Genomic DNA, 11403 nt, shown 5'->3' with positions numbered 1-11403 from the left:
ACTATCTCCCTCACATATTTCTTAACCAAGACCGCTGCTCCATCAGTCTTCTTAATGGCCAGAAAATATGCTGACTTAGTCAACCAGTCCACAATGACCCAGATAGCATCAAAGGTCAGTGACACTTGCAATCCTACTACAAAATCCATCGTGATCATATCCCACTTCCACTCTGGAATGGATAGACTCTTCAGTAATCCGCTTGGAACCTGATGCTCAGCCTTCACCAGCTGACACACGTCGCACCTCGCGACCCAACTAGCTACAACTTCTTCATCCGGACTTAATGATAGTACCTCTTGAGATCACGGTACGTCTTAGTCGCTCCTGAATGAATAGAAAACATGCTCGCATAAGCCTCCCTCAAGATCACCCATCTCAAATCCTCATCCTTGGGCACACAAATCCGACCGCGCACCAAGATAGTACCATTAGCTGAGACCTGATACTCTGAATCAATATCCTTAGAGACATTCACCAGCCCCAAATCCTTCTCCTGAGCCAACCACACCCTGCTCAGAAGATCCGCTCCATAAGCCGCCTCCTAACCCAATGGTTCTCGAGAAACCACAGACAAGCTCAACGCACTGATCTCTCCTACCAGAGACTTCATCTCATGGTCTTGTAGTAACCTGTCAAAGCAAGGAAACTCTTGTTCTTAGTGACATTCTGTTGTCTAGGCTAATCCCTGATAGCCTGAATCTTCTCCAGATCTACAGAAACTCACTCTACAGAAACAATGTGACCCGGCTCAAACCCCGATAATCAATGCACAACCTGAAACTCCCATCCTTCTTCTTCACAAACAAAACCGGCGCTCTCCACTGTGATACACTAGAACGTATGAATCTCTTGCTCCATAAATCGTCTAGTTACTTCTTCAGCTCAACTAAACCAACACTCAAGTATGCCGACATCAACTCGCCCCCACCTGAATATCAACCCTCTTGCTCCTCCAAAAACCTCTAGTAACTTGCCAGTTAGGGAAACTTCCACAAGTTAGCTTATTCCAAAGATAGCTTTCCGCTTGGCAATTCTCCACAGTAAATCATCAATACGAACGTAATAAAACAAACAAGTACCATACGCTCGCATATTCTGATTCACCGCTTCAAATGCTTTGCAGGCCGCTAACTCAAACCACTTGACTTATTCCCTCCAACAAGCTTACCAAAACCTTGAATCTAGCAACCCTGTCCTTCTCCAATGAACTTCATCCAACATCGTTGCAAAGATTAGTTTATCCTGCCATGAAGGCTTTTCGTGAACTTATGTATCTGGCAAACATGCCTCTCCCGGCTCAATCCTGCTGTAACTCCCCTTCCCGGGACTCCGGCACCACCGGCCTCACAATCCTAGCAAAACAGCCACACATTCATAACTGCTCTGGTTCATAAAACCCTGGCCCAACGGCCAACAAAAACCTAAAATCCAAGATTAAACCACCATCACTCTCGAGGTCTACATTCCGTCGTGGTGTTTATACTCACCTTCTATACATTGCTTGCTCCCACCTCCTCCACTCTTAGGTCGCAACCTTTGAGTCATACCGATCTCACTCTCAGACCAGCGTCTTCGAGTTATACCGTCTCACTCTTGGACCACAATCCTCAAGATCTCGGTATCAGGGGAACTACTCATCCCCTCAGGAGAACAACGTCCCCTCTGCCACTCTCGGAGCCCTCAGCCCCTCGAGCTATCGGTATTCAGGGGAATCACTATCCCCTCAGGAGCAACAATCCTTAACGACTATAAACATTTCCCGACACAAGTACCTCCTGTGGTCCGAGTATAACATTGCAATGTTACACCTGCCCACTAAAATTCTAATATCCAACTGGATTAACCCCCAAACAGAGAAAAATCTGCTCCAACTGCATATGTCCACCTATCCGCCTCTCTAGGCCCGATACCTCTTGAGAATAATCTCATACCGGTCATCTACAACCGCTCCATCCTCTTAAAGTAAGGTGGAAAGTCCCCAACATCCACAGCCCTCGACTGCACCCCGCCACATGCGGCACAACTGGAGCCTACACTGGTACCCCTCTCGGTAACCGCTCCAACAGCACGCCAACAGATCCGCCAAGCGATCATCTCGACCCTGGGCTCCACCTGCTGCAACCCCACACCTGGGTTCCCAGCACCCCCGGCACGCTCACCGGATAATCCCCTCTGGTCCCTCCTGATACGCTCGCGACCCTCTGACGTACCTCCTCGTGGAACTCTGGACCACACACTCGCTGGCCTCGGGACCCGCCCGATAATGACCACGACCACGTCCCCGTCCACGACCAACAACTCAAACACCTTAACCACTGATCTTGCAAGAACAGAGGCTAACAAGCAGAAAACAAATCAATACCACACAAAGAAACATAAAAATAACTCACCGTGGAATCTCATTGAAGGCTCGAAGAGGATGTTCTAGGACTCCATGCCGCACACAATTGACTAACTCACATAATCAATCAAGACATGCCATCCCAAACATCACAACAGAAACCTAGTGAACCCAAACCTAGAACCGTAAGGGCTCTAATACCAAAATGAAACGACCGACCCTTTTTTTTAATAATAAATAATAAATATAATATAATATAATAATCTACAGCTAGTGGTCCCATACCCACTAGCCTCCTAACCACAAATACATTCAACAGCGGAATACTCAATGCCAATAACCAATAATAAACCAATAGTATAACCAATACCATAGCATAAGCAATATCCAATAATCAATCATCAGAAAACATGAAACCAGCAACCTAACAATGTTTCTAATGACTCAACTCTAGCAACCTAACAATGCCAGACAACATCCAATCAAGTCCCTAGAACATCCTCCTCTTCATTGCCTGGATTCCACGATCACACTTTGCCTTTACCTGCACACCACAAACAACAATTGAGATGCGTAAGTATTATCACAAATACTTAGTGAGGCAATCCTCCCATCTACTGGGCTATACACACAAGCAATAAGATCTCTACATGCCACAAACAACAATCAATAAAACAAACCAGGCAATATACAAGCATGCAACATCCATCGTAACTGGAAGAGGGGTGTCGACCGACACCAGATGGTGTCGATTGACACTGACTATCTGGTGTCGACCGACACCAAACTGGTGTCGACCGACACCCTGCCCGACACTCCCGAAAACCCTAGTTTGTGTCGACCGACACCTCCACATGGCATCGATCGACACTCGCCAAAGTCCCGAGCCGTCCTCGCGTTGGTGTCGACCGACACCCCAACTGGTGTCGACCGACACCGATGCCGAGCAGCGATTTCCCTCGATCAGAAACTCCGAATCTCGCCTTCAATCTTCTCCAATCCGCTCCATGCGCTCCCAGAAGCCAAACCCAGCCCAGACAGTGACGAAATACCATAGAGAACTCAAAGAAACAACCACATAAGCACCAAATCACATAGAATCTAGAGATCTTAGCTTAGATAAGCCATGGTCATGCACTCACCTCTTCCAAGAAGATTCTGACCAACAAGAACGAATTCCCTCACTCCTAGCAAGCTTTTAACTCCTTCCCAGCCTTAGATCTCCCAAGAACAGCAAGGAATCAAACCAATCTCTCTCAAAAGCTCAAGAACTTCTCTCTCTTTTGTTTTTCTCTGAAAACGGCGATAAAACACAAACAACACGACCCTAGATCGTTTTCTTCCTCTAAAAACTCGATTTTAGGGATTTCCTAAACCAACCACGCAAACCGGACAATTAAAATTGAACCGACCAAACCGGCTACCACTAGTGTCGATCGACACTCCCCCTGTGGTGTCGATCGACACCCTCACCAAAATTCCAAGAAAATAGTTTGCGGGTGTTACAGTTTAAATCATTAAACGAATATTTTAATTAACCCATAAATGTACTTTCGTTTAGACCATTGTATTTGGTACTACAAACATTCAAATCTATTCTAAAGTTTGCATATACAAAAAGTTCATTAAACCACCATATCTTCATTTTTGAGTCCATTCTTTATGACTGAGTCCCCGATCTCTCACCTTGATACTTCATCACATGGTTTATGTAATAACCTCCGGCAAACTCAATCCTGAAAATATATAAAGTGTATGAAACAAAATTATTTTAACATCATACATAATCATATATAAAGTGTATAAAGTTATTTTTACATAATCAAATCTTACATACTGGTGATGCTCCAGTTCTTCGAACTCTGGTTTTATAAAGATCTTCGAAGACACCAATGTGTTTCCGATACATGGTGCACCTATAAACATTTGCAGTTTAAAGTGAATATATTGGTTACCTTATGATGTTTATATCAGACCTATTTAATGTTACATACGTTCATATTCTCCGACCTTCACAAACCGTATTACACAGAACACAGGTTCAGATTTGTATATGAGATGGCACCCACTTGATTGCCATTTAGACATGAATTCAGAAGCGTAGTTGTCTTTGAGACGACACTTCACAGTTTCATTCCTACATGTTTATCAAATTAATAAAAAAATCTTAACACAATCACCTTTAAAACGTAACTGTCCTAAAGGTAGAGTAAAATTCTTTTACCTGCCATTCAACAACGTGAGAACAACTTCATTACTATTATTGGCACTTTCAGCTCTTCTTTTATCTTCCATATTTACTATACACCCACAGACATCTAATTTGAGAAAAGACATAATTTAGCTTTCCAAAATGTCGCAAATCTATATTTGCTAAAAGTTTTATACATACTTTTCTAAGGGGGGGGGACCAATACACAAAGTTACAACAAATCTTATAAAGATTCTAGATTCCCGAACACAAAGTTACAATTAACTATATTCATGGATTGTACCATAGCAATATTAAAGTAATTAACGAAACACTTACCGAAAGAGATGGGATGATTAATTCTTCCACGATGTATATCATCCAAATCCTCGAATCGAAAGTAATTCTTTGGACTCCATTGTTGGACCAACGTCATAGTGGAATCGTCCATGAATTTTATTTGATAAGGATGATGAGTATTCCTCTCATTTAGGGTAGGATTGATTACTTTGAAAGTTCTAATAACATACCAGTCACCATCATCGATATATTTTCGGAGTTTAGCGAGTATGTTTGGTAAAAAACTAGCTTTGATTGTGTTGCCCTTCATAGTTTAATAACAATTGTGTAAGAAGTCGTATGTATTAGAACTGTTAAAAATTGAAATTTAAGTAAGAATGATGTTCAATTAACGACGCTAACCTCTGCATCCACAAGAATCAGTACTCTTTTTGTGAAGAACTTGTTGATACTCCAAGAATGTAAGACCTTGGCGTAAATACACCAATTAGTTCTTCCGGGAAGAAGATCAACAGATTTATCAAATCTCATGATTTTCTCAAATTAGGATTTTTCCTGATTCTTCTCTGTTATCAAAAATGGAAAGGCGATTCCGGATTTGTAATAATACAAACAGTCACGATTAAACGTTGCGTCTTAATCGTTTTAGTGTCTCATCTTTTGTTTGAATATTAAATATTTTTAATATTTATTATTAGATATATAATTAAAGATTAAAGGTAAAGTTTGTAGTCAATAGATATGATGTAAAATTATAATAAAAATGTATCTAAGAGTTTAAAATTAATATATACACTTTATGATACATCTAACAATTATATGTTTTCAAATAACATTGTTGTAACTGAATAAAATATAATCATGTGAAATTTTTTAATAATATGTACTTAGCCCATTTACAATGTATTTATCTATTGTTTTATAATTAAAATAGAATAAGTCTAAATTAGATAATGATTTTCCCCAATATCAAAGTCTATATCTGACTATAAAATAGAGATAGTGTTAAAGATCTTTAAAATTACTTTATTTTAAGAGAGAAAATAAAGTTCAAATCTAAATATCTAAAACAATTATCCAATTACAAATCATAATTATACAGTCTTAAATACCTCTTTGAAAACAACATTAAGTTTTTTATTCTGGCATTTCCCATCTTTATCTGTAATTAACACCTTCAAGCCTATTCTAGTTGTGACTCGAGAGAAGGCAAAGCCTATTCTAGTTGTGACTCGAGAGAAGACAACATAAAGCTGTTCATGTGTGAAAACCGGCTTCGGTAGAAACAATCCAACATGTTCCTAGATATTACCACGTGTTTCCGTCGTGGTTTCTTTAAATTTTGTTTTGTTTCTCAATTTCATAATGCATACTACACAATCTATGATTTTGAAGTGTTAGCAAAGTTTCTTATGCATAATAACTAAAGTTTTGGGATTAACAATTTTTTTATGTGTTATTATTATTTCTATTAATTTGGAGGAAAGCTACCATAAAAAAAAAAGATGAATAAACAAATACAAGATAACAACAGAGATTATATAACACTAAATCAACTAAACAGAAAACGTTCTTATCGTCGAACGATAGTACGTCTTACAAAAAAGTGGGAAGCAGGAAATGTTTTTAAAAATCATGAGCTCATTAGAATAAATTTTCTCAGAAAATAGAAAAGGGATTAAGGAAAATATACATGAAATTATCAATTCTTAAAAAATATATATACTCACTCTATATGTTAGATTGTCTAATATTATTCATCTAACAAAATAAGTTATTCAAAATATTACTTTCAACTTTGTTCGATATGTTAATCTTTTTTAATGGAAATACAAATTTTCCTTATTTTTTAAAACCGAATGTACTCCTACTTTCACCTTTTTCAGTTTGGAATAAGTAAGATTAATATGTTGACCCAAAAAAATGGAAGATTAATAGATGCATCTTTTTTCTAATACTGTATTTTAAAATTTTTTGTAGTAGTTTTAGATTGTTTTATGTAATTTATATATTCATCTTTGAAGTATTTGAGATTAATATATTATAGTGCTTATAATTTTTTTATTATTTTATTAGTTATGTCAAATTAATTTTCTTCTAATTTCTCAACTTTGATTGGTTGGTCGTAGACTTTTTTTTGTGCAAACATAATTGTTACCATTCGTTCAATCTCAAAAAGAGATAAGAGGAGAAGGTCATCAACCTAATGGTTAGATAAAATAGGCTAATCAAACACAAGCCTACAACAAACATAAATAAATTGGAAAAACATAAATCATTGTTGATAGATCCATAGGAGCTTGGAGATAGAGGCTACATCATGGTGTGTCAAAGAAACTTCCATGAACACATTGGGAAATTTAACATTAGTTATTATAAAAAAAATTTGTGATATTGGAAAAGGGTTTTTAGTTTCATTGGTTACCGGAGCAAGCCACTATGAAATAGGTAAAAGACGTGAATGTGTTCTCTCCATACAGGAGTAGGACAGAGCCGAGGTTCTCTGTATGGTGGAAGAGGTTGGACGCAAGGTTATCTCCGCAAGAGAGGAATGTGGGGGAGGTTAGACGCAAGGTTATCTCCCCAAAGGAGGAAGGCGGAGCGAATGTTCTCTCCATGGTGGAGAAGGTTGGACGCAAGGTTCTCTCTATAAGGGAGGATAGCAGAACCGAGATTCTCTCCATGGTTAGTCATATACTATTGTGATGTAATTTATGTTTTATTCAAAATGTTTTTTGAACCAACAATTTTAGTGATTAAAGAAACCATCCAAAAATAAAAGTAAATAGACATATTCTAGTTGGTCTAATTAGTTCATATATTTATTTTTTAGGTGGTGGTAAATAATATATTTGTAACATACATTATACATAGGTATAAAAAATACACTTTTAATGGTATACATAAAAGATTTGTATATAGATATAAATCATTGTATTATAGCAAAAAGAAAATTTATAAATAATTACAATAAATTTTAATATATTTTTATTAAATTTAATTTTATTTACAAAACTTTAAATCTGCACATCAGGCGAGTCATTATCTAGTTACATATAATATATATATACTAGATAGGACCCGCGGTACACTACGGGACAAGTTATTTGTAATTAAAATATTTAAATTATAAGCTATTTTTTTGTTAAATATGTTATAATTGTATAATAATTGTTAATTTTATGGTTTAAATCATATAATACCGTAATATAATTTATTTTTTACATAATATTAATTTAATCAACCTAATTAGATACGTTTATTTCTCTAATATCGATAGTGTTAACAAAATAATGAAATGATGTTTTAGCTGTGTAACACCGAACTAATGATATTTTAACAATTATATAAATATCGACTAAACCCGTCCCGCCATATAATCTCGTCCCGATATATTTTAACTCGTACTATATCATCTTAATTTTTAATATTTACTAGGTTTTGAACCCACGCTACGTGTGGGTTTATTTGATATATGTTGATAAAAATTATATATGATTGATGATCGAAGAAATATTATATTACAGAAAACTTTAAATTACTATTAAGGAAAAAATTAAATTTTATATACACAATATTTAAAAATATAAAAATCAGTTATGTTTTAAGATCAAATTTGATAAAAAAATCAAGAATCTAACTCGACGTCTAGGCGAGGTGGATCAAACTGGTGACCTCACATATCTTAAACCATTTCTTTGGCCACCAGACAAACGAAACAATTTTAGAATCATGAATTTATCTCTTTTTCATATTTAATTGATCGCAATCACCTATGTTTTTGTGTTTTCATTTAATGTTTTCTTATTCTTTATATTCTTTCTTGTCATTTTTATTGTCAAATTTTATGGTAATTGTCATCGTTACTTTTACCGTCCAGTTCTTTGTTATAATCTTCTTTTTGTTCTTCCTCGTCAACTTTTTCACATTCTTTCACTGAAAAAAACCTTTTTTTTAGATTACCACACAACTTGTTAACCCATCAAACTCCAAAACCAAAATCATTTTTTCTCATAAAAATTATGCAATTCATGAAAACCAGCATAGTTAACACATGCACCCAATTTTTGATAATTTCATCCATATACTTCTCAAACCAAAATCCTTACTTGCCGAGAAAGTAATATGAACACATGTATAGTAAAAATAATATTTGTGCTTTTCGTCGATCCTTCTTCTTTAAACTCAAATAACATCAAATCAAGATCTTGCGACGTCAATTCTTCTTTATTAGACTTAAAAATAAAAATTTTACTGCAAAAGTATCAAATCATCTGTAAAGTCATACACAAAAACATGTTTTACAGCTCATAAGAGATATAAAGCACAAACGGAGATAAGTAAGATATTTTCAAGATATTAAAAAATTTGATATATAATATTTAGTAATTCTTAAAATTTTAATTTTTTAAAAGATATTAAATATTTCAAATATTTCAAATTTTAGATGTAGTCTAATTATATGTAACATTTTTTTTAGAGTTAAATATTTATGACACTTTTACTTTTTATAGAGTTTAAATAGTTATAATATTTTAACATTTTTATGGAGGTATTTATAATATTTCTAAACATTCTATATTAAATATTTAAACCTTTAAAAAATTTAATTTGCTAAAATAAATCAAATAAATTTTAAATTTGGAAACCTAATAAATAAGCATAAATCAAGTAAACCTAATAAATTTATAGTTAAAAACATATTATTTTTATTTAAAATGCTTCTCAGCCATTGTCTAAAATTTTCTAGCCGATGTGGGATGTTGTACATATTTATAAATTTTATTTTTTTAAAAAGCTTTTAAATGTTAAGAAATTTAAAAAATTTAAAAATTATAATATTTTGAAATTTTTTAAAGCTAAAACTTTTAGAAGTTTCAATATTTATAATATTTTAAACTTTAAAAGATTTGAATATAATATTTGAACCTTTTAAGAAGTTTGAATTTTTATAATATTTTAAACTATTAAAATTTTAATATTGTAATATTGAAAAACTTTTTAAAAGTAAGAGCTTTTAAAATTTTCAATATTTATAATATTTAAAATTTTTAAAAATTTAAATATTATAATATTTTTTTGAAACTTTTTAAAGTTTTAGTTTGATCAAATAATAAATGAAAAACATGATCAAACCGAATAAAACTTTTAAACTTGGACGCCTGATAAATCAAGATTTCCTGCTCATTCGTTGTTGGAAGCATATTAATCTTATTTATACTGGTTTGAACCATTGTCTAAAATTTTTCTAGCCAATGTGGGATATTGTATATATTTTTTTTATTTCCATAAATTTTAAATTTTCCTTGTTCTAAAAAATTCTGGAAATTTAGAAAATGTTAATGAATGACATGTCAAATCCTGATAGGTTGTTTAAAATAATTCTTAATATATAAAATTCTGCAAATTTCTAAAAATGTTAATTAGTGACATGTTGAATCCCTATTGGTTGTTTTAAAGCTTAGGTGGACAGTATTAGGACCTTATAGCTCCTACTTTTATTTAGTATAATTATTTTGTATTATAAATATTAGATTGAGTTAGTATGATATTTATTAAGATTGTAACCATTAACATTTTATAAGATTGCTTCTTATAAAGTTTAAATATTTATAGTACTTAGAATTCTTGAAAAAGTTTGAATATTTCTCATATTCAAAATTTCATAAATATAAGTTTCCATTGAAGATACCTTTAAAACAAAAGGGAAAAAAATTGCCAAAAAAAGAAAGCAAAAAGAATTCAACAAAAACCAATTTGTTTTTTCTTCCAAATTGTATAAATCATATAAATTATTAAAAAAAAATAGAAAGCAAATAAATGAGTTACAAATTATATAAATTAAATTCATATATTGATATCTTGAAAATATGAGAGGTTTTAACTGTAAATCGTTTTTTTTTTTAAACAAATGATAACTATGATAATTATAAGAAGATTTTTAAAAAAAATTTGAGATGAAATGTTAAAACAAAGCGATTTTGCTTTGGTAATATATGAGATGAGATGAAAGGACTTTGATCTATTTATAGTGATATGTAGAGGAATGTGATAAATGTTAGCAGTTAATAGATTTTTGGGTTAGCAAGTTCAAACTTTGATAATATTTCATGTTCTTAGCTTTATAGTAGGTTTTGAAAGCATTGATAATATTTTTCCTTAATAATTTGTTGGGATATGGAATGATGAATTATGATCCGATATACCTCATTAAATGATTTAATTTGTTTCTATTTTGATTCTGAATTTAGGATTTTTAAGGTATGTGAAATCAATGGTTTTCAATTCATTTTACATATTAGTTCCGTTAGAATCATTTTACGATTTAAATCTTCGATTTCATTAACATTTTCTTTAAAAGAAGATTAAATGCAAGTTTAATGAAATTGCATTTAATTCTATTAGTTTCCAAAAAGTATTTTTGAGCAAAAAGTTGCTGCAAAAATACTAGTATATATATATATATATATATATATATATATCAAATAAACTTATAATTTTTCATGGTAATTTGCAGTATATTTTAATACCAAACGAGAATAGTAACTTAGCTAAAAATAAGCAAAAA

The 11403-nt window shown here is 33.0% G+C and overlaps 1 protein-coding gene across 1 annotated transcript; it reads right to left on the bottom strand.

Annotated features, from left to right (window-relative positions):
* Positions 1-4564: 4564 nt before the first annotated feature.
* LOC147924265 (uncharacterized) lies at positions 4565-5461 on the bottom strand. Its single transcript, XM_087496684.1, has 3 exons — positions 5238-5461; positions 4875-5139; positions 4565-4662 (listed from the first exon to the last, which is right to left on the bottom strand). Exons 1-3 carry the CDS (start codon positions 5364-5366, stop codon positions 4565-4567), a joined length of 492 nt encoding a protein of 163 aa, XP_087352810.1. The 5' UTR covers positions 5367-5461.
* Positions 5462-11403: the final 5942 nt, after the last annotated feature.

This window comes from Camelina sativa, chromosome 17, assembly GCF_030686135.1.
Source record: "Camelina sativa cultivar CO46 ecotype springtype chromosome 17, ASM3068613v1".
In the NCBI taxonomy this organism is placed as follows: Eukaryota; Viridiplantae; Streptophyta; class Magnoliopsida; order Brassicales; family Brassicaceae; genus Camelina; species Camelina sativa.
This window is presented reverse-complemented; position numbering and strand designations above follow the sequence as displayed.

Coding starts and splice junctions, on each gene's coding strand:
- LOC147924265 (XM_087496684.1), bottom strand. CDS start 5,366: ATGAGATTTGATAAATCTGTTGATCTTCTTCCCGGAAGAACTAATTGG. Junction 5,140..5,237: donor TGATTCTTGTGGATGCAGAG/GTTAGCGTCGTT, acceptor TAAACTATGAAG/GGCAACACAATCAAAGCTAG. Junction 4,663..4,874: donor TAATCATCCCATCTCTTTCG/GTAAGTGTTTCG, acceptor TTCTCAAATTAG/ATGTCTGTGGGTGTATAGTA.